The 23,808-nt window shown below is 42.6% G+C and overlaps 2 protein-coding genes across 2 annotated transcripts; one reads left to right on the forward strand and one right to left on the reverse strand.

The window, feature by feature from the left end:
- Positions 1 to 790: 790 nt before the first annotated feature.
- On the reverse strand, positions 791 to 7,187 carry sgpp1a (sphingosine-1-phosphate phosphatase 1a). Its single transcript, XM_072442429.1, has 4 exons — positions 6,369 to 7,187; positions 4,944 to 5,033; positions 1,502 to 2,055; positions 791 to 1,380 (listed from the first exon to the last, which is right to left on the reverse strand). Exons 1-3 carry the CDS (start codon positions 6,981 to 6,983, stop codon positions 1,504 to 1,506), a joined length of 1,257 nt encoding a protein of 418 aa, XP_072298530.1. The 5' UTR covers positions 6,984 to 7,187; the 3' UTR covers positions 791 to 1,380; positions 1,502 to 1,503.
- An 878-nt stretch (positions 7,188 to 8,065) lies between these two features.
- Positions 8,066 to 23,512, forward strand: LOC140357888 (voltage-gated delayed rectifier potassium channel KCNH5-like). The gene is made up of 12 exons (XM_072442441.1): positions 8,066 to 8,188; positions 8,995 to 9,118; positions 10,671 to 10,777; positions 10,857 to 10,985; positions 11,862 to 11,977; positions 12,060 to 12,452; positions 12,542 to 12,628; positions 13,087 to 13,516; positions 19,225 to 19,424; positions 20,167 to 20,419; positions 20,934 to 21,130; positions 22,489 to 23,512. The coding sequence occupies exons 1-12, from the start codon at positions 8,116 to 8,118 to the stop codon at positions 23,476 to 23,478; spliced, it is 3,099 nt and encodes a 1,032-aa protein (XP_072298542.1). The 5' UTR covers positions 8,066 to 8,115; the 3' UTR covers positions 23,479 to 23,512.
- The last annotated feature ends 296 nt before the right edge of the window (positions 23,513 to 23,808 follow it).

Below are 23,808 nucleotides of genomic sequence, written 5' to 3' on the forward strand. Positions count from 1 at the left end.
TCCTAAATCACATTATGAGACTGCATTATGATACTGCATTATGAGACTGCAGTGCGCCGTGGGGAGTTTACTCTTGCATTATCACAAGAGAACAGCAGAACAACTATTTCCACATTGTAATACGGAGGTAATAAAGTTAGCTACGCACCGTTTAGGACTAAAACCTTCTCAAACCTCCCGAAAGATCGATATAAACGTGTGATACTGACGAAGAAACATGACACATTAAAGCACTAAAGTCTTACCTGTTGTTGGAGCCTCTGACACTTGATTTCACCACGCGAGGCATTTTTCTATAAAACTACCGACACGGTAAAATTGTGAAAATGATTGACAATGACATATATGAGACGAGCGCCACTCACGTGTTAAAACAATATCCTAAAGGAAAAAGAACATCGTAAACTGTCCGCTTTCATGACTGTCTTCAGCAGAAGCGCTGAGCCTCTTGTTTTGGTGAAGGTGGAAAAAACATCCGGATATCCGCTTTGGCTGGAGGGACTTTTTCAAAATAAAACCCATTCTTACTTTTTAGACGTCTCTTTAAAAAACTCTTTATCATGATAACAGCATGACTAATGTCCCCCAATTTAATCTAAAGATTGGAGTAAAAACAAATGTCTGAATTTGGAGTAAACGTTGATCCTGATTCATCGTGCCCAGTAGATTGAAAGTTGTTTATCAGAAAAATGACTAAAAGAAGAATTAAATTATACTTGAACAATATAATTAGTTTTTTTTCATTCTGATATTCATTCTTATCTGATGACAGAAAAAAAAAAAAAATCACTTCCATTAATAATTTATTTTTATAGTTTGCAAGTCTGTGAAAAGGACACAGTCCTTTTAACAAGTTATTAATTTGATACAACAATTTAACCTCTTCTTTACAGACATAAGTATCCAATAAACAAGAACAAATGCATAATAATGATAATACAATATCATTAAAAAACATTTAGAACATAACAATAAGAAATTACAAATACAACATATGGATAAATACTTAAGTCAGTGGTTTGAATACAGAAGTAATTATACAATAACAAATCATTTTTAAATCATTTTAATACTATTTGATCTGTGAAGACAAGAACCTGGTCTTGTGAATCTAAACTGAATAAAACAGAAGTGATTGAAGGGTCTCATCAGTTTATTTGGTGGCATTATCTCCCCAAACTCTTTAGATTTAATAACAAAACTCCCTATGGGTGTTCATTACAGACATATGCGCATTTGTAAAGTTGTGTAATATATGCAAGACAGATGCTAAAGTGTAAAACTGGAGTTAATTCATACTGGCTTTTGGACTGGTCCTCTCAGTTTCCTGTCTGCACTTGAGTTCCTTCAGTGTCTGTTGTCGTCAGCAGGTCGTGCCAGGTCCGTGCCAGGTCCGTGCCAGGTCCGTGCCAGGTCCGTGCCCAAGCCCAGGCCCAGGCCCAGGCCCAGGCCCAGGCCCAGGCCCAGGCCCAGGCCCAGGCCCAGGCCAGGTTCAGGCCAGGTTCAGGCCAGGTTCAGGAGGCTGAAGAGCAGAGGCACCACCGACACACAGCTGAAGCCCACCACACTGTACACGATGTAACGATAGGGCAGCTCCACCCGCATGAGCTGCCGCGCCCGCCGCACGTCGTCCAGGGGCAGCCCGTGCACGCGGCAGAGGAAGGGTATGGTCACCGCCTTCATGCCCATCCTGGTGACGAGGAGCACGGCCACGCCCACGAGGAAGCGCAGCACGGAGCGGACCACCAGGGCGGCACTGAGGGGCGGCAAAGCGAGGGGCAGGGAGGACAGTGGGTAATCTTCTAAGAGGCCGAGCTGGTAGTTCACATAAGTGGCGAGAGCGGCTCCGGCCCCAGTGCCCAAAGCCTGCGCCGTGTCGCCCCGGGACGTGCTCCAGGAGTCCAGCGAGAAAGCGACGAGTCCAAAGCCCACATGGGTCACCGCGATCACAAGAGGAGCATAGTCGCCCATCATGTAGAACGTGTCGATCGTTTCCAAAAGGGGTTGGAGGACGGCAAGAATCAGCAGGGTGAATAAGAAGCCAGTGATCACCTCCTAAAATGCACAAAGATGAGGTTTATTTGTGCAACTTGGCGCTATTTCTGCTAGAACATTAGTAATAATTAATATCATACACAATAGTAGAAAAAGATTGAGTCATCTGGACTCTGGAAGACTCCTGGACGAATGAGGGATTACACCGACATCATACACAATAGTTGATTAATTGTGACCAGTCGACTATACAAATAATCTTAATCTGAACTGTACAGACTCTAAAACACAAGTGAAAATACCTTTTATAACAAAGACACTGGCAATATGAAATCAAAATGTAAAAATAATAATAATAACTTCTGATTTTCATAAACAATACACTATATTTGTTAATATTCTCTGTCTAGAAGTGTTCAGTTAAGGTATTTCAACTTTTATTTGATTAAAAATTGAAATTCAATGTAGAATGGAAATGTGGACTAATCAAAACGCTAAAATGAGCTGTGTATTGATCATTTATATATATTTTTGGACTTAGATCTGCAACGGTTAATATTCACTTATTTTACTATTCGTTTAATTGCACATGTTTTTACCATCTGCACTTAACTGTCTATTAAGTAATCTCCCAATATCCAATTTAAGTGTAGCAATATTGTGAGAAGAAACATCATAATTTGACACCACGACCAAACAACAATCCTTAATTAGGCCCGAGCCCCAGCAGGTCGGAGGGCCTATTGCTCCCGCAACGCTGCCAAAGGCAGCGTTGCAACTGTCTGACCAAACGTTTGGTGCCCCGTCGCCCCTGGCAAGTACAGTGAACTAGCCCATGCCGAAGGCATGGATCATGCATACTTACTCCTGCTATGACAGAAATATTATTCAGCGCTTTGAGCTCTAATTTGACCCCCTGAACATGCTCAAAAACTCACCAAACTTTGCCCAAAATTCAGAATCGGCAAAAAATGTTATTTTTTCTGGGCCATTTTTTTTTCCGTTAAAAAATGGCGCGACAGCGCCACCGACAAAAGTCAAAATACATTGCGCCTATGGGAGACGCCCCGAGGTCAACTTTGGCGTAAAGCTACGAAATTCGGGACACGCATTCCTCTCGTGAGGACAATTTTTTTTTTTTTTTATTGTGGCCACGCCCCCAGACTTACCCTATGGCCGCCATCTTCCTTTGAAAATGAAAACACGCTGTGTTAGCCATTTTGTTCACGTCAAACTTTGACGAACTCCTCCTAGGGCGTTTTGCCCACCGACTTCAAAATCGGCGTACGTCCTCTGGACAAGTGGGGCATCTAAAGTTATCCAATTTTTTGAGATACCTTTACCGGTCTGTGTGCAGCGCAGCCGCAAAGTTGGACAACTTATTTTGGAATATTGCAGATCTAAAAATTGCTCCCATTTGATCAAAACGAGTCCGATTAGGACCAAATTTGAATCAGTTGTTAAACTTTCAAGTTTGGACCAGTTTAGGATGACAAAATTGAAATGGGCGCGATAGCGCCCCCTACAGAGTTGCCTTTAAGTGAACATTGATGGACAAAAACTGGTTTTACACAAATGTTCTAAACTTTGCCCAAAATTCTATTTTGGGGTCCCGAGCAAAAGGCCAATTAAACTTATGCCTTAATTTTTACGGCGTAGCCGTAGCCATGACGGAAACCTCCCATGTTATCCTTATGGGAAAATTGCTAAATCTCTCGAATATCCACATTTTTCTGTTTCACACTTTAACGAACTCCTCCTAGGGCGTTTTGCCCACCGACCTCAAAATCGGTGTACGTCCCCTAGACAAGTGGGGCATCTAAAGTTATCCAAATTTTAAGGATAACTTTTACGGTCTCTGTGCGACGGAGCCGCAAACTTTTCCCAGAATTCTAACTATTTGGCCTTCAGAGTGGCCTATAAACAATAAAGTTTTTCCAAATAACATGACATTTTGCACTAAATTCTAATTTGCCATCCTGATCATAAAACAAATATATGTCAGAAATGGGAAAACAGCAAAATCTCTAAAATGACCACATTTTTACGCTTCACACTTTAATGAACTCCTCCTAGTGCGAAAGCCCGATCAAGCTCATATTTGGGGAAAATCATCTACACAAACGGGGCATCAAAAATTAGTCATATTTTGATATTAAGTGGTACGGTCTCTGTGCCGTGGAGCTGCAAATATACTGTCACAAATGGGAAAACGCCAAATCTTTGAAATGTTCACATTTATGCTTCACACTTTAACAAACTCCTCCGTGGGCAATAGCTCGATCAAGCTTTCCTTTGGGAAATATCATCTACACAAGCGGGGCATCAAAAGTTATCCATATTTATATTCCAAGTGCTACGGTCTCTGTGCGGCGGCGCAGCAAAATTGACTGACACTTGTGTTGATTTGCACTGGATTTGCCATGTCCAATGTGTCGCCGTCTGTCAAGTTCTTTTTTAATTCAACACAATAAGGGCGCCATCTTTATCAAGTCGAAAGCGCAGAGTCGGAAGGCCGGCAGCCCGCGAGGGCCGTTGGATGCCGCTTGCGGCTTTAATTCACTTTAAATCCCATTGTCTCTAGATTATTTATGTGACCGGAAATCAAACTTTCTGAACGATAAAGCAAAGTGTGACATTAACAGCCAGAGAGAAAAGCACGTTCACGTTTTGGGACTTGAAATCATCCGTTTTTGCCTCCAAAAAAACCGTCACAATTCTTATTCTTTTAGATGACACTGTGCCCTAAATAACCACGCTTATCGATGAACCCTCATTATCTTGCCATCTCTAATTCAGGGCTGCCTCCACAAGTAAAACCAATAAAGTCTTATCTTATCTCAGGTTAAAAAAAGAAAAAAGAAGTGAAACAGTGTGTGGACAAGACGGTTTGGTCTGTTGCACAAAGCGAATAACTGCATAGTTTCAGCCGTGCAGAACCCACTCACCAGGACGGAGTGCATTCCCATGTAGACGCGGCTGACGCACACCAGGACGCTCCAGCTGAGCGCCACGCCGAGACCAAAGAGGAACGGGTACTGCGGGAGAAAGGCGGGTGTTTATTCAATCTGCGGCTTCATTTTCATTCCAGGCCATGAAAAACAAAAGCCTCACACTCGGGTTTCAGCAAAAGGAACAAAGTAACAGGCAGACTATGAGGCCGTTGACCGTTAAAGTTTGATTTTATAACTGCTTTCTTTAACGTTTTCTAACTGTTTCTTTTGTGATGTGACAGTGTTGTTGTATTGAGCTGTACACAAAACAAATTGAACCCACTTAAACATTGCAGAAGTTACTAGTATGTGATGAAATGCATTTGTTGGTTTTCAAAATAAAAGCGCCATCACAGTGTTCATTTATAGTCCAGTCACTACTGAGGCGATTGCTCCACAGTTTATGGCTTGTATCTAATCACTGGCCATGAGCTCAGCGTCTTCTAGGGGGGAATATTCAACCTTCAACCTCCACAGTTCAGGCCCGTGTGCATCTGTCTCTTTTGTACTGTGCTGAAAGAGTAAAAGACAAAACCGCATGCCGGGCTCTCCCTTTCCTTCCTCCTTTTGTCTGAAAACACGGGCCCTCCTTTGTCGACTGCTCGCGGTTATTGTTTGCGGTTATTCTTTAGCCTTTTCACTTCACAAAGTTATAGTTTGATGTACCCCGTGTGCAGGTATGTAAAGGTCATGTGCACGTATGTAAAGGTCATGTGCACGTACGTAAAGGTCATGTGCACGTATGTAAAGGTCATGTGCACGTACGTAAAGGTCATGAGCCTTTATCCTGGATCATCTTTATTTATCGTTATCATTTCCGGGAATCACATTTTACTGCTCTGATCCCGCTCCTCCTTCAACACCGCTAATGTTATGTTACCTCCAATTATGTCATGACTTTTCAAATTAAAATCGGAGAAACTAAACGTTGACTGGGTCACGTTTTGTTGTCCGATACAAATCTAAATCGATGTTTCTGTGAAAATGTGACACAACAGGTCTCGAGCGGTCACGCCCTGTTTGTATCTAAACCTTCAAGCTTCTGCACTGAACACAAGTTAGTGCAGAGTTTACAGCTGCTTCTGCACTGAACACAAGTTAGTGCAGAGTTTACAGCTGCTTCTGCACTGAACACAAGTTAGTGCAGAGTTTACAGCTGCTTCTGCACTGAACACAAGTTAGTGCAGAGTTTACAGCAGCTTCTGCACTGAAGCTGAACTGAGCACAGCGTTAGACCTGTGGTGTTAGACCTGAGCACAGTGTTAGACCTGAGCACAGTGTTAGACCTGAGCACAGTGTTAGACCTGAGCACAGTGTTAGACCTGAGCACAGTGTTAGACCTGAGCACAGTGTTAGACCTGAGCACAGTGTTGTCATCACCTGCCAGCGGCCACAGGTGAGCATGAAGAGGCAGAAAGGGATGGCAGTGCCCGTCATGGCGTGTGTGGAGGGCATGCTGTACTCGGAGTTGTAGAAGACCTCCACCTTCACCACAGGAGGAGACGCGGGCCGGGACCACCGCACCATGTCTTTAGTGGACTGTCCCACAAGCAGGTTCCAGGCCCAGACCACAATGATCCTGCGGCTCACGAGCGGGTCCACGTTCCACAGGACGAAGGGGAAGAAGATGATGAAGAACATCTCGTTACCGAGCTCAGTCCCAAACGTGAACAAATAGAAGAGAAACTTGTTTTGGATGAGAAACTCCTGCCCCACGTCTCCAGTGAGTGAGTTCCTCCTCAGGGGCTTGGCCCTGGCCGTGTCTTCATTGTCCCCCGCATCACCCGCCGCCGCCGCGGCCCCGTTACCGACCCCGGGGCCCGGGAGCCTCCTCCTCGGGCCTCGGTGGTCCAGCTCCGGTGCGCTCTGGTCCTTTGAGGCTTTGTCCTGAAACGTCCCTTGAACGCCGCACAGACTCTGGAAGCGGGCCACCAGGCGCGGGTCCTGGAGGTAATCGCACATCTGCACAAACCGAGAGCCCAAGTCGGTGGCCATCGTTCATCCAGACGCCACAAACACAAACAGTTCTGACGTGAGGATTCAGACCATGTTCAAACACGAGCAGAAGAGAAGCGTGGACGCGGCGGCTTCCGTCATTCACGGGTCAAATAAACAGATTTCCCTCAGTCTCACAGCGACACGAGGACAGAGTCCGGATAGTTAAACATTACTTTCCAGAGCCGGTTTTCACGCACACAACTGCGTCAGCCCGTTACAATTCCGCTGTTTTGCGCCTCCTTCTTCTTCTGCTCATGACTCATGCGCAGAGTGACTTCAGTAGCGCCCTCTGCTGGAAATGTACAACACAGTTTACCACAACAATGAAAATACACAAGCACGAGATGCGGTAAATAAAGAAACCACGGGCTATTTAGCTAATCTAATGCTTATTCCTGGATACTGTAGGTAGTTTATTGTTGTGTCAAAGCCATTGACTACAGTCTTACCGTCTCAAGTCCATAAAGCTGTTTAACATGACGGAGGAAATGTAAACGTTTACATTTCAAAGTACAAGCATTTTTGTCCCATGTTTTATTTCTTTAGTTCAACACTCATGCAGAGTTACACTTTTATACCAGCCATAAATTGCCCACTCAGGAAGATGTTTTGGGGTTTTATTCCCTCGAGTAAAGTCCTGTCACCAGCCACTGCCATCTGCCCGAGGTCAAGTACAAAACACATCGATATAGCTGAAACATACATCTCAAAATATGTTTATGAAGAACAATATTTGGCCCATGTTCACTTCCAGGCCCTCCACCTACAACGCTTCTCAGCTGTTCAAACACACTTTTATCATCAACACTATTTTGAGCTTTATTGTATTGTGTTGTCTTTGTTATAAAATATTCCCCTATAGATATGATTACGATCATCAAAAAGTTGCTGCGATAATTGACTTGTACAGTCACGAGTCACGATTGAAGATGGTTAATCAACAGCAAAAAAAACAAATCGGCACGAAGAGAGGATACGACCGTGAAATGTTTTATTTTGTTGAGCTGCTCCCGAATGTCGCTGCTGTAACAGGCGCAGTTTGACGCTCGGGACACGCGCTCTTGTGGCGTTGCTCTGAGGCGCAGTTTGTGAGCAGGCTCCGCGCGCCTCTGTCCCGTGTCAGAGCAGGATGCACTCGGGCAAACGGGGGCTGGTGGCACCGCAAAACACTTTTCTGGAAAACATTGTCCGTCGCTCCAGCGGTGAGTCTTTTAAAGAAAATGTCGGCATGCGTTTACGTAGAAGCAAGCCAGATTTGTAAACCTTATTTAAATAGGCTTGATTACAACGTGGTCATATATTACACAGTTTTAATTAGTTTTCCCCCACACAAAAATGCTAAAACTAAAACTTAAATGTTGATAAACGTAAGTGTGCTTTGTAGCCTATTTGATTTGGTAGTTGGAAGCATTACAAAATATCAGTTATTTCTGAACAGCTGTGGTACAAATGTCCTGATGTTGACCAGCTTTGATTGATCCCTTTGGGAAAACAAAAAGCCTGTATCTGCAACAATAAAGAATCAAACAACAAAAGAAAAGTACAAAATCCCATTTTATAAAGTCATTGTGAACAAATGTTGCTCTGTTTTTCTTAGACCTGAGCACTTTGAGCCTGAGAACTTTGGTGCTTCTCATTCATTTTGAATTAACATTAAGATTTAAACATAAAATGTTTTTATTAACTCTTTCTGTGAAATGGCTCAGCGTCTTGTTTCTGGTTTGAATCGCTTTGGGACATTTTTTCTGTATGTGTTCAAACCAATATGAATTCTTCTGATTTTATTAGTCTAAAATGTTATGTTTTATTGAATGTAAGTTGTCTGACAAAAGTATTAATATAACTTAATGATGTTGTTGTTTCTAATACTACTTACAAACGTTAAAGCTACAGTAGTTGCATAATCGTAACTGTGCCGCTGGTTGCTCCTTTATATCCCACGAGTGCATTATATGTCTTTATGAAAGCACGGTTGTGTTTTAATGATCTCATATTGTTTTTGCCACAGAGACCAGCTTCATTTTGGGAAATGCACAGATCGTGGAGTGGCCAGTCGTTTACAGCAACGATGGCTTCTGCAAACTGTCCGGGTTCCACCGAGCCGAGGTCATGCACAAGAGCAGCACATGCAAGTGAGTCTATCCAGAAATGTAACACTCTAGTCCAGAAAGCACCACAAATGTAACACTCTAGTCCAGAGAGCACCACAAATGTAACACTCTAGTCCAGAAAGCACCACAAATGTAACACTCTAGTCCAGAGAGCACCACAAATGTAACACTCTAGTCCAGAAAGCACCACAAATGTAACACTCTAGTCCAGAAAGCACCACAAATGTAACACTCTAGTCCAGAAAGCACCGCAAATGTAACACTCTAGTCCAGAAAGCACCACAAATGTAACACTCTAGTCCAGAAAGCACCGCAAATGTAACACTCTGGTCCAGAAAGCACCGCAAATGTAACACTCTGGTCCAGAAAGCAATACAAATGTAAATCTCTAGTCCAGAAAGCACCGCAAATGTAACACTCTAGTCCAGAAAGCGCCGCAAATGTAACACTCTAGTCCAGAAAGCACCGCAAATGTAACACTCTGGTCCAGAAAGCAATACAAATGTAAATCTCTAGTCCAGAAAGCACCGCAAATGTAACACTCTAGTCCAGAAAGCGCCGCAAATGTAACACTCTAGTCCAGAAAGCACCGCAAATGTAACACTCTGGTCCAGAAAGCACTGCAAATGTAACACTCTGGTCCAGAAAGCACTGCAAATGGTCCAGAAAGCAATACAAATGTAAATCTCTAGTCCAGAAAGCACCGCAAATGTAACACTCTAGTCCAGAAAGCACCGCAAATGTAACACTCTAGTCCAGAAAGCACCGCAAATGTAACACTCTAGTCCAGAAAGCACCGCAAATGTAACACTCTAGTCCAGAAAGCACTGCAAATGTAACACTACTAATAATTACAGACGAGACGAGACAAAACTGACATAGATTGTCTATATGTTTACATTTGGAATGGATAAACCAAAGCTGTAGTTCCAGAAAAGCAGAGCTACAAAGACAGCAGGAATAGTAAAGAAACAAAAATGACAAATTATGCCAAAATCTTGTCTTGTCTCGCTCATGTGGACCCAATCTCGCGTCTCTTCTCGTGGGATTTGTGTCCTGTTCCTAATTGATGATTGTCTCTAGCGAGAGAGGAAAATCGACGTGCCTTTTTCAGTGTCCAGGACCACTTTATTTTGCGTAATTGAATATCCTCAACTTAGCTACCCCAATTTTTAGAGACTCATTAAACATGGTGAACTATGAAGGTTTTTTGCCATGTTTGATAATGATAAATTGAACTGACACTAAAGTTTCTTAAGATGTGCCTCTTAAGTTAAATCATATCGTTGTTTATCAAAGCTCACTATGCAGCAGCATCATGACATTGCAACATCACAGTTTTAAGACACAGTTTTTGTAGTCCTACCTGACAGTGACCGCTTCCTGAGGAAAATATATAGTTTTAAAGATGTTATAGAACAGTTAACATTGTGAAATACTGTATTTGATAGATCTAACATGCTACACAATTTCAGTTTAGTTTGGACCTTTTTTTAGTTGGGGTCCAGATCCTGATGTCGTGAATAACACTACAATAACGTTGCATCTCTTATTTGTCTTTCTATCGTTGCAGCTTCATGTATGGTGACTTGACTGATAACACGACTATTGACCAAATCAGGGAGACCTTTGACAACTATGTGTCCAACTTCTACGAGGTGCTGCTTTACTCCAAAAACAGTGAGTGTTCGTTTGAGCGAAAGATGAATCAGCGCATTTTCTCTTGTCCTCTTCATGCAGCAGTGTCTATGCTCTGCAGGGACTCCCATATGGCTTTACATGCACGTCGCCCCGATCCGAAACGAAAACGACAAAGTTGTGCTTTTCCTCTGCACCTTCAGAGACATCACTCTTTTCAAACAACCAATCGAGGACGACTCCACAAAAGGTGCGAGAGTCTGTGTTTGTTGATCCGTAGTTCATCGCAGCCACCATTTGAGTAAACAGCGATGAGCCACGCAAGAGTGAACCTCAAAAACAGCTGTATTTTCACACTGACGAGAGGAAGATGACTCTCAACACATTGTTTGTTGGTTGACTTAAACGCAGTCCTATAGGAAACACGTCCTTTTCCCATGTCACTTGCGTTCTCCATACGGCTGTCCAGGTGTTGGGAGTGCGGTTCACTGCACTCTTGTCTCAGTTGGCTTGCACCGTGCCAAGTCCCTCTGCGACTTTAGCATACATCAAGCAGAAACAAAGCACACTCAAGGCACGCAGCGATGGCTTTAAAAATACAGTTGCGTGCAAGAGATGGTTAAAAATGTATTACTGTGCCTGGAACGAAATTTGGCACAAAATTTGGAGCGATAGACAGCAAAAAACTAAAATGCATATCTAGTGTCAGAATGATGAGGGATTAGGATTGTTGCTGTAGAGATTTACACTTTAAAACAAAATGTGACATATTTTGAATGGGAATAAACGTCCTCAAAATGTTGCATGTAAACAGGAAGCTTCAATCCATGGATATTTAATACATACAAAATACCAACTGTGATCTGAGAAGTGGTCATTGAAAGGCATAGGAACAGGTCAATGCTGTGGCCAAATTATACTTTAGCTCTTACCAAGCCCGATAAAAATGACTGTGTATATAACCCAGTGCTTCTCAAACTGTGGTATGTTTACCTCTAGTGGTGGTGTTACTCTGGGTCCTTTACATGACAAAAAGACACATATTTTCAAATCATTTTAATAATCACATAATAAGGTAACATCCTTTTCACTTTACAAATGTTCACTTTATTTCTTATACCAATAGGATTGACTAAGTTTGCCAGACTGACCCGAGCTATAGCCAGCAATCGAAACTTGGTGCAGCAAGTCACCCCCATAAACAAACCAGAAGTCAACCACAAGCCTTCTCGACTGGCTGAGGTGAGACTTTCAGATGCATAAATCTCTTTTTCACTCTCACTGTTTTTGTGTCGTTGGAGATTTAAAAGACTGTCTTCTCTAGGTACTTCAACTGGGCTCAGATATTCTTCCTCAATACAAACAGGAAGCCCCAAAGACCCCGCCCCAGATCATCCTGCACTACTGCACCTTTAAGACCACTTGGGACTGGGTCATTCTCATCCTCACCTTCTACACTGCCATCCTGGTCCCTTACAACGTCTCCTTCAAAACCCGGCAGAGCAACATCGCCTGGCTGGTGCTGGACAGTGTGGTGGATGTTATTTTTCTGGTGGACATTGTGCTAAACTTCCACACCACCTTCGTGGGTCCGGCCGGAGAAGTCGTCTCTGACGCCAAACTGATCCGGATGAATTACCTCAAGACCTGGTTTGTCATTGACCTGCTGTCGTGTCTGCCCTACGACATCATCAATAATTTTGACCACGTGGACGATGCAAGTGCAGCATCTTTACACAAGCAGTGTATAGAACTGCTTTAGCGATAATCACACTAAACATAAATTAATGTTGGTTTTGTTTTTAGGATTTAATCTTATCTGGATCTGGAAACCTGCGGGACCCAAACGCTATTCACAGGAACATTACTCGACCAGAAGACTCAGTCCTCTCAGTAAAACAACTTATGTCCAATGTTACTTTACCATTTCTATTTTTATTTGATTTATATTATATTATATTTTTAAATATTTTCCATTTCCAATTAGTGGTGGGCGATATTGACAAAAAGTAATATTTCAATAATGTTTTGGATTATCCCGATAATGATATATAGACTATATTATGTCAATCCTACAGAAATGTGTTAAAACACATCTTTAAACGTGTTGATAGAGGTTTAAGTTGCAAACAAATGTGAAATGCTGTAAAATTAATCACAAAACTGCAGAAACACCGCTTTTTTGCATATCAATACATTTTCGATATATTGCCCACCTCTTGTTCCTGTCAAACTCAGGCCCACCATTAAATGAATCAAATTCAGTATTCAGGACATGGTCAGCAATGTATAAAACCACACTGGTTGCCATGTGTTCTGAACATACAATCTCTATTCTTGCACCTTCTTAGGGTCTGAGCAGCCTCTTCAGCTCCCTAAAGGTGGTCCGCCTGCTGCGTTTAGGCCGCGTCGCCCGTAAACTGGACCACTACCTTGAGTACGGCGCGGCGGTCCTGGTCCTGCTGGTGTGCGTCTTCGGCCTGGTGGCCCATTGGCTCGCCTGCATTTGGTACAGCATCGGAGACTTCGAGATCATCGACGAGGCCACCAACAGCATAAAGAAGGACAGCTGGCTCTATCAGCTGTCTGAGAGCATCGGGGCGCCGTATCGATACAACGCCAGCGGCACGGGCAGGTGGGAAGGCGGGCCCAATAAGCACACGCTCTATGTGTCCTCGCTGTACTTCACCATGACCAGCCTCACCACCATCGGCTTCGGCAACATCGCGCCCACCACAGACGGGGAGAAGATCTTTTCGGTGGCCATGATGATGGTGGGATGTAAGTAAACTCGATTTGGGCGTTTTTTTTGCTCCGTTTGGTTTATTGGACAGTTGGGCTGCAATGATTAATCAGCATAATCGTGACTATTGAAATAATCTTGGTGAGATTTTTACAATTGTTTCTGTTATCTGGGACATAATACAGACTCGAAAGCACATGCCAAACAGCATTATTAAATGACAAAGTCAAAAAAGTGTCAAATATTTTTGAATGACATCTAATTTGTAAATATTCTCTATCTATAAGCACTTCAGTCAGCATATTTCAACCTTTATGTGGTTAAAAGTGTATTCAGAAATCTCATTATGCCACAGAAATGATTGCTTGACCAGTTGACTGCTGAAAAACTTATTGCAGCCCTATTGGACAGTGTGATGCCACGCAGTGTGAAATGGGGCTGAAGAGCGGGGAGAGACATTCCACAAATTCTTGCATGTGTTTAGACCACATACCAAAACTGTCATGTAAGTTTAAAATATATAAATGTCGTCTTCAACATTAACATTCCATTTACTTTAAAACCATCTAATATCTGGGACATAAAACACCAACAATGGAAACGATAGATGGATTTCTGTGCAAGAACAAGGACCTGGATGAAACTGACAATTACTTTGAACTTGAAAATAAAACAAATACCAGATAGATAAGGGGAGATGTTGTTCAGGCTCCTCTATTTTTGTCTTTTCACTCTCTGATCTTGTTCTGTTTGTTTTTTATAATGAACATTTTTGGGGGGTGAAAAGAAAGAACGAAAAATACATTCTTTTAACTTCGAATGAAAGGAAAGACTAAAAATAAGAAAGCTGACGAGATAAAAATATGACTTCAATCTCTCCGACTCCTTTTGAGCTTCGTGGACTTGAAGCTGGCGTTTTATTGATGTCATATTAATCCAATTCTTCTTTTAAAACTCTCACTGTTGCCCTTATTTTAACGTGTTCTTTCCGCATGGGCTACACAGCAGTCATTGGTCCATATCAATGCTGTTGTCATGGTTTAGTGGCAGAGTGGTATCTCAGAAAAAACTGTCTCTCTCGTTTTGATGTCCTAGCGCTGAATCTTTCACATTTTATCGCTACTTTACAACAAACAAATGGGAAAAACGGCTTTCAAGCGACAAGAACTATCTCAATCTTGACCAGGAGGCGTCCGAAATATTGCAACCACAAATTTTTTACCACTTGACTCCACTGAAAGCCTAACGCCGCCTCTCTAACCTTTGCCTAACGCCCCATGTATCGTTCGTATTGGACCTTTTTGTCAAGTGCAGTTACGTTCATTCTTCTCCAAAGCACTGAAGTCAGTCCGAGCCGTGTTTTTTTCTCCTTCAGTGGACAAGACGAACAACCTTGACAGTTCACATAAATCAGATTAGAGGGCAAAAGAACAGCAGCTCCTCTGTTGTGCTTTGTACAGTCAAATGCTGCTTGTTTGAATACATGAGGGAGCCGGTGTGTTTGCGCCAGCCCAATCCACCAAATATAACGATAGAGCGCCAAAAAATAAAGACACGGCTCATTGCGCACGAGGTAATTTGCTCTGTTATGCCTCGGAAAGGAAAAAGGAGCAGGGAAAGAAGAGGATCTGAATACATTAGCGAGATCACAACACGCTGAGAGCTCCAGAGGATTACAGTTAGCATTTTAACTCGTTTGACATTAGGGAAATGAATAAGTCATAAAGACATTAAAATTGATGATCGGGACATGGTTAGTAAAAAATAGAAGTCAGTTGTATTTTTATATTTTCGCAGCCCTTTGTGACCCTTGAGAATGATACTGTAATGTGAATACGGTAAATTATTAATCACAGTGCGCAGGGGTTTTGTGAATGTAAGAGGCACATTTGTCCAGGCTTGGGGCTGCGCATGACAACACAAGTAGTACAATGTATTGTCTGATATATGTGTTCTTCTGGCTACATAACTTTGGTGTGTCTCTGATGAAATGTTGTATATTTGAAGAACTACTAAAAACACTTTACTCATGGGTTGAGGTGGAAGTGACTTAAATGTTACCTCAATATTTTTGGGGATTATCTTGATCGCAATGTTTAGACAATATTTTCTCTAAGCACAATGTATGTTTAATTAAAAAAATATATATAATTCCTTGTTACATCGTCAAAACACCCTGGTTTGAGAATGCTTTTTTGATTCAAATTTTGATTAAACTCTAAATGTCTTTTTGAGGTCATTTCAAAACGATAGAAGATACATTTGATTAGTAACGTCACAGTATCAACATTTAGTGGGGAAAAAAACATCATAATTTAAGGATAATTCACGATTATCGAGTCCATTACCAAAAAACTGTGAAATCATCTCATAATCCTTCATTCACATTGTCTTTTGAGCAGTTTGTGACCAGCTTTACAACATTTCTAAAAGACTAAATAATTCAATATAAATAAACGTGACATAAACATTCAGATGGAAATGTAATACTCAGTTGCTCATAAAATTGTCACAAATATTACTGTTTGGTTCTTTTATATGGGAGATTATACTGTGACCTGAATAATCCTGATTATCGATTAGCCGATCTGGACATTCTCACGTTTAGTGTTCCTCCAAAACAATCATTGCCATATCATGCATTTTTCTGTCCATACATAATCAGCTTTCTTATTGTAAGCCCGGGGTCACGAAAGGACCCACAGCGAACACTCTCCACATTTCACTGACGCGCTCATCTGCTCGTAATGCGCCGACACAACCTTCCACAGGAGCCTAAACAATCCGGATGTCTGCGCTCTCACGCCGGACATTATAATGCCTCCGATGGGCCCCTAGGCTACGGCAGCTGCCCAGAACGCAGCATATGCTATCGACCCGCGCCGGGCAGATGCTGAGCGATGGCCTCGGCGTTTTAGCTCAGTAACTCCTTCAAAACATCAGCCGAATGCGCAGGGTGAGCTCCCGCCGCACGTATCTAAGGAGAGCTCACTTATATTTCCGCTCGTCCAGTGACCTCCGGCCCTCGTGGTAGATCTGCTGCAGCCTCGGTGAATCACACAGCTGCGGAGAGTCTTCAGGACGAGCTTTGGTCATGATGGAAAGTGACATCTCCAGCGCTGCTCCGTGAAGCTCTGTCCGACAGTCGCTTTGTTCTGTCTGACGGTGAAATAACATTTTTTTTCTTCTCTTTTTTCTCTTTTTTTTTCTTAATTTCTCTCTTTAACTTCTCCGCTCGACATGCGTTATTTATATGCTGCGTTGGCAAAGAAATTAAAAGCAATAACGTTAGAGCTGAGCGATAAGAGGGAAATATCGATTTTTCTGACAAGCATTGCAATATTTTTTAGTATTCTGTTCAGTGTTGACATTTTTGCCAGTTATTTCAGATCAGTTTATTTGCAATTTGTCATTTGAAAACCACAAAACTCAAGAGTGCAAGTGACAAAAAGAATAAAGAACTGCCAGACTACAAGAATCACTTTCAGTACATGTTTGACAGATCTAATCTACAGCGTCAGCAGTTTATATATGCAGAATAACGCGGGATATTTCACTGTTTGTGGAGATAATTATGGCACTTCAAAAACTGCATTTGCCTTTGTGATCCGCTAATTGCGTCCGTTCCAATTGCGATTGTCGATTAATCTTTCACTAATCATTACATAAATTCCTAAAATACAATGCTTTCGTGCAGCCATTTTTTAAAATAGACGTGACATAATAAGCAGCCAATTTTGCACTTTCCCTAAAACGTCACTGCCATGTACAGTGATACATTGTGCTGACAGCGATGAAAAGTCCTATTTTTATCCTGCGTGGCCGCCTGGCAAGCGCAGTTACAGTAGCAGCTCCACCTTTTGTGTGACTTCCTCCTCTGGCAAGGCCCGTTTCGGAGTCACGACTGCGGTCCACGCGCTCCTCTCCGTCCCCTTTCGGCCGAAGCTGCGCGTAAAAGTGGTGCCACGGCGGCGCGGAGTGAAACGTGAAGTGACATCCCTGCTTCGCGCTCCCCGCTCGCTCAGAGTAAAACCGCCCTCGTCCTGGTGGCGCTTCAATCACCAGGATCATTCAGTTCAACGGCGGTGTCACATTTAGTTATGGCCAGTAAATATCCCGCCACAAACACACTAATTATGTGCAGCGACCAGCAAAACAAGGAAAGGGAGACTGCGCCCGGGGGCCCGGACGGACACTGAGCCTTCATGTTGGATCTTGCAACCTCTGTGATCTCTTTCTGCACTGAAGCCCCTCCGACTTTTATTCTACACTGGTTTGCTCTTCGAGGCCCCCGCTGAACTAAACTCACCCAAGATATTTGCATTTTCCAGCCTGTTCGATCTGAATTATTGATGTCTTTGTCAGGGTAATTAGCAAAAGAAACGCGTTGGTTGTGTTTAGATGAAACTAATGCTTTCTAAGACAATAGTTGTAATTGTTTTGGAGCATTCATGTCCAGATATATTATAAGATAAGATTTCATTGATGCAACGCAGGTAGATACAGAGGTAGATACAGAGGAAAAGAACAGATCACTTATAGGAAGTTTTAAAAACACTCTCAGTAGAAGATCTCCTATAAACAAAAACTCCTATAGACAAAACCTCCCATTTCCCAACAAGGGATGGAGGGGAAAATAATAAAGATGAAAATAAATAAATACATAAATACCATTGCATGTGATCGCGACAGTAATTGCACATGAATATGTGTCACGACGGCACATGAATTTCACAGTAATTGCACATGAATCACGACAGTAATTGCCTATATGAATTGCACATGGTTAGGTCAGTATTGCGAGTGTTCAGGACTAACAATGTTTGTTATAAAGTCTGACAGCAGCAGGAAGGAAAGACCTGCGAAACCTCTCCCTCCCACAGCGAGGGTGGATCAGTCTCTCACTGAAGCTGCTCTCCAGAGCGGAGAGAGTGTCCTGCAGGGGGTGACACTCATGGTCCAGCATAGATGTGAATCTAGCCAGGACCCTCCTGTCCCCCACCTCCTGCACCGAGTCCAGAGCACAGCCCAGGACGGAGCTGGACTTCTTGATGACTCTGTCCAGCCTCTTCCTCTCCCTCTCTGTGATGCTGCTGCTCCAGCAGGCCACACCGTACAGGAGCTGATGCCACCACAGAGTCATAGAAGGTCTTCAGGAGTGGTCCTGTCACTCCAAAAGACCTGAGTCTCCTCAGGAGGTAGAGCCGACTCTGGCTCTTTGGGCTTTGGGCTGGTTTATGCTGGGGTTTTTTTCTATTTCTAATGGAAAATGAAGAGCCAGAAGCATAATATGTGGCTTTATGATGTTTAGACAAAAAAGTACCGCAAATGTCATTATATAATTATATTTTTGGATTTATATATTGTTATTTTGTGACATTAACTTGACTCTACAACTTTGTGAGCCTTGCCATGGATAAGACCTTCTTTTATGGTTGTATTTTATTTTTTTGCAGTTTTTATTTACTATTATTATTCATTATCGTAAAACTATATCGACGAAGCACATTTTTACTTTGTATTTCTTGTTGAGTTTGCCTTTCTTTTCCACTGACAATGGCAATGAACTTCTCTCTGATTCTTGTAAAATATTGACGGTGACATTGGCAAATATTGGTAATTAGCCTCAACAGCAGGTCAAATATTGGATGAAAACAAAACAATCCATGTCGGACGATTCTTATATTATTGCGATGACGGTCGATGGCGACGGTTTGATCGTGGAGCTTTTTGACTTGTGTTTCAGCTCTTCTTTATGCCACCATTTTTGGAAACGTCACCACAATCTTCCAGCAAATGTACACAAACACAAACCGCTACCACGAGATGCTCAACAACGTGCGCGACTTCCTCAAACTCTACCAGGTTCCCAACGGCCTGAGCGAGAGGGTCATGGACTTCATCGTGTCGACCTGGGCCATGTCGAAAGGCATCGATGCAGAGAAGGTGCGTTGGACAGTCAATTCAATACAGTATTCTGCAAGTACAAAACTATAACATATATCTTTAAAAATGGTTGTCGCAGAATAGAACCAATATTTTTGAGTGCGCCAAGTTTGAAGAGAAAGTAATTAAAGGTCAGACTCCAGCGCAATAAAACAAGGCTAAGGATGAAATGCAAAAGAAATGTCTGTAGTCTCACTGGAAAAAACGGAATCCCTCTGTGATGTCATCAAAAAGCGACGTTACATCGAGACTATTTACACACAACAGACCGTTTAAACAATCATATAACAAAATAATGGTGTTATCGGGTATTACAATTTGTCAAATCATAACTAATGTGTAATTTGTATGGATTTTGGCCCTTGTTTACAGTACGGTTGCCAGGTAACCGTTGTGGAATTACTGCTATATCACAGCTGCTGCTCATGTCCAACCAGGAAGTGACATTGTAAATTAAAGTAAATTATAAATTACCTAAATAGTCAAACTGGGAGAAAATGGGCAATTTTTTTTTTTTGAGTAAAATCTTAATATAATCATGTTGAATGCGTTTTAGTGAAAAGTGTAGTCTAACCTGTCAAATGCACTTCAAATATACAGTAAATGTGGATTTTGCTCCATTGCATTTCAATGTTTTACAATGTTCCAAACTTTCATTTCAATCAAAACCCATTATATTTAACAATCAAAATGCAGCTGCTGTGAACATATCATATATTAACTTCCTCTGCTCCGGCGGCAGGTCCTCTCCATCTGCCCCAAAGACATGCGCGCTGACATCTGTGTGCACCTGAACAGACAAGTGTTCAATGACCACGCTGCGTTTCGATTGGCCAGCGACAGCTGCCTGCGCTCGCTGGCAGTGGATTTCACCACGACACACTGCGCCCCGGGAGACCTCATCTTCCACATCGGCGAGAGCGTGGACACCCTCTGCTTTGTGGTCTCAGGGTCACTGGAGGTCATTCAGGACGATGAGGTCATTGCAATACTTGGTAAACAAACTTTTTAAATAATGGGATCATTTTTACCAGATGCAAAATGTTACTTATCCATGGATTTCTGAATGACGAGAAATTAGGACCATTGCCATAGCGATGAAGCTAAAAAAAAACAAAAAACTAAATATTATATACACCTCAAAATGTTGATAACATGGGAAGCTAAATTGGTTGATTTCATAAGGTAACGATTTGTTTAATGAGCACTAAACCTAGAATGTTCCAGAATATGGCATTAAATGTATTCAAAATGTGACTTGTTTTCTTCTTTTGGCTGCAACCCAATGCAATGGGTGAAGTGACACTATTGCGGCCCTCTGATATATACAGTCAATGTTCTCACTCTCACATTAAAAACCTATGTTTTTAAGGTATTTTGAACAATGAATAAATATGTTTAATGCCATGCTGTGGAACATTGTGGACCCACTCACCAGAAAAGTGCTACATTGTCCACCTCCTCCAGCGTTTAAATCTCATTCTCAGCCGTTGCTCTGGTTGTGTGCAGGTAAAGGCGACGTCTTTGGAGACGTGTTTTGGAAGGAGAGCACTTTGGCCCGCGCCTGTGCCAACGTTCGAGCGCTGACCTACTGCGACCTCCACGTGATCAAGAGAGACCCGCTGCTCCGCGTCCTGGAGTTCTACACCGCCTTCGCCAACTCCTTCTCCCGCAACCTCCTCCTCACCTGTAACCTGCGCAAACGGGTAAGACCTAGCAAGTATGTATTTAAATGGACTGAACTGACGTCTCCATTGGCCTATATTAGGTCTGTGCTATTCATCTTTTTTTAATTAGGCCCGAGGCCTAGCAGGGGCAGTTACAACAATGATTACAACGAACGCTTCAATTAAGAAAAATTGTGTAATAGAAAAAAGCAAAACAAATGCAGTTGTTCTGATTGATATGGCGCTTGTTCTGCCTCTTAAACATGGGAGGCTGATGTGCAACTGCTTTATAACAAGAATCACAAAACATTACATAACACTGGCCACAATCTGTTCTGTCTCTCCAGTTTAACTTTTATCTTATAATAAATAATGGTTAATGAGGATTTAATTATGGTCCAAATAATCAGGATTGTGATTTATTTTCCATGATTGAGCTGCCCTAACATAGATATGTACACCACACACTCAGAGACTTTAAAGAAGTAGAGTACAAGCATCATTATATAATCTTCCTATGGGACAACAAATGCATGATTTTTTTAAATTATCCCAGTCAAGTAAATCTGAAGTTCTTTTTTAACTCTACTGACAATAGGCTTTTTGCATGTAATGTAAATGTATGTAACAGAACATATCACATAAAGTGAACTCATGTAGCTCAACCTGAATACACCCAGGCACAATGTGACCACACACTGCAATATTTATGTTTTTATGCTTAAAATATATTCATTGTAAATAAAAATACATTAATAATTAATTTGTGTGGCCTCAAAAATATTCATGCACACTTTGCACCTACTTTTTGTTTACCTACAGAGGCTTCAGCTATAAACTTTATTGTGCTCATTATGATTTTACATTGCCTCATAACTGATTGTGTGAATGTGTGTGATTTATATAAAGAGAAACTGTAATCTCTGTATAATCTAGAGTCAACAAAAAGGACAAACATATATATTTTAGTCATCTGGACTCAGTTAGAAAAAATAGACGTTTCGACTCTCATCCAAGAGTCATTGTCAATAAAAGAATTTAGGTCTAAATTCTTTTATTGACAATGACTCTTGGATGAGAGTCGAAACGTCTATTTTTTCAAACTGAGTCCAGATGACTACAACTGAAGCTTTTTCTACTGTGGAACACGCCTGGACGAATGAGGGATTACACCGACATATATATATTTTAGTAATAAGTACTGTAAGGATACACAAGGTCTGTCTTGAAATGGGAGAATAATTCAAAAGCCTTCTGGGCTCTGATGCATTATTGACCCATTAACAATTTCCCTTGTGCTTTGACGTTCTCAAGCCTTTAATATTTCAGCACATCATGACGTTTAATGCTCTGTGTATTGATGTTCTGCTCAGACTTTTCTCTTGGTTTCCTGAAAGGTCATCTTCAGAAAAATCGCAGACGTGAAGCGGGAAGAGGAGCGGCAGAGGAACGAGGTGGCGCTCTCCATCCCCGAGGATCATCCTGTGCGAAAGCTGTTCCACAGGTTCAGGCAGCAGAGGGACAGCCAGACCCCGGACGGACAGACCATCCTCGATTCTCCCTGTGACCACAACTGTGTCCAAATCGAGCCACAAAATCCAAACACTGACAACAACAGCACAGCGACCCAAGGCTCACTAACGCATGGAGAAGCATCGAGTCAGGCACAGGACGAGAGCGTGGCCAAGACCACTGCGGAGGTCCCTGGAGCCCAGAGCCCTGTCCCGGGACAGGAGGCGGCGGTGTCACTGCGAGGGGGGGCCAGGGGGTGGGCCAAATTTAAGAGTGCTCCCTCAGCCCCCCCTCCAGCACAGAAACAGTCCGAGCATGATCAGACAACAGCCACCAAGACCCAGGACTCAGAGGGCAGCGGGGACACGGGGGGCGCAGAGGGTCTCAGTGCTGTGGAGGAAAACAGTGCGCTGCACAAAACAGACTCCTGTGACAGCGGCATCACAAAGAGTGACCTGCGCATTGACCGAGCAGGCGATTCAAGGAGCTCCTTTGAGCGCAGTCCCATTGAGCGCAGTCCCATTGAGCGCAGTCCCATTGAGCGCAGTCCCATTGAGCGCAGTCCCATTGAGCGCAGTCCCATTGAGCGCAGTCCGATGGAGGCGTCTTTAAAACAGACTTTTGTCACGCCGCTGTCGGAGCACAGTCAGCTGCAGAGCCTGCTGCAGGAGGCCAAGGCCGAGCTGAAGGGCGACATCCAGAAGCTGAACGGCTGCATGTCAGTGCTGGAGCTGCAGGTGGGGCAGATCCTCCGGCTGCTTTCAGGGAACAGACGCCTGTCACTGCCGCCAATATCCTCCCCACGACCCAGAGCAAGGACCCAGGACTCTGTGACCACGCCCAGCCCCTCAAAAAATGACAATGGGCCTTTCTGAATTAAAATGCACCAGTTGCATGTGACACTGATCGCTGCATGCTCTGCCCTCTTTGTTCTCTAAATACCCCAGTATATGTTTACTAAGACTTTTAAGGAAACTATTGTTATTTTTTAACACCTTGTTAAGTAATATGAGTCAGTGAATAACATTGGAAAAGAAGAGTTCGAGCATCTGAACATTGTACAGCTGAAGCAAATTCATGTGCATCACTTTTTGTATGCTGAACTTTGATAAAGGGTCCTTTTAAAACTGAAATAATTTATTTGTGTTATAACTTTAAAACTCAGAGGAGTGGTGCTGCTGGGATGAACATGTGCCTTATCAAAG

Source organism: Eucyclogobius newberryi, unplaced genomic scaffold (assembly GCF_026437365.1).
Source record: "Eucyclogobius newberryi isolate DKJ021-1_F unplaced genomic scaffold, fEucNew1.0.hap1 SCAF_1, whole genome shotgun sequence".
NCBI classification, from domain to species: domain Eukaryota; kingdom Metazoa; phylum Chordata; class Actinopteri; order Gobiiformes; family Gobiidae; genus Eucyclogobius; species Eucyclogobius newberryi.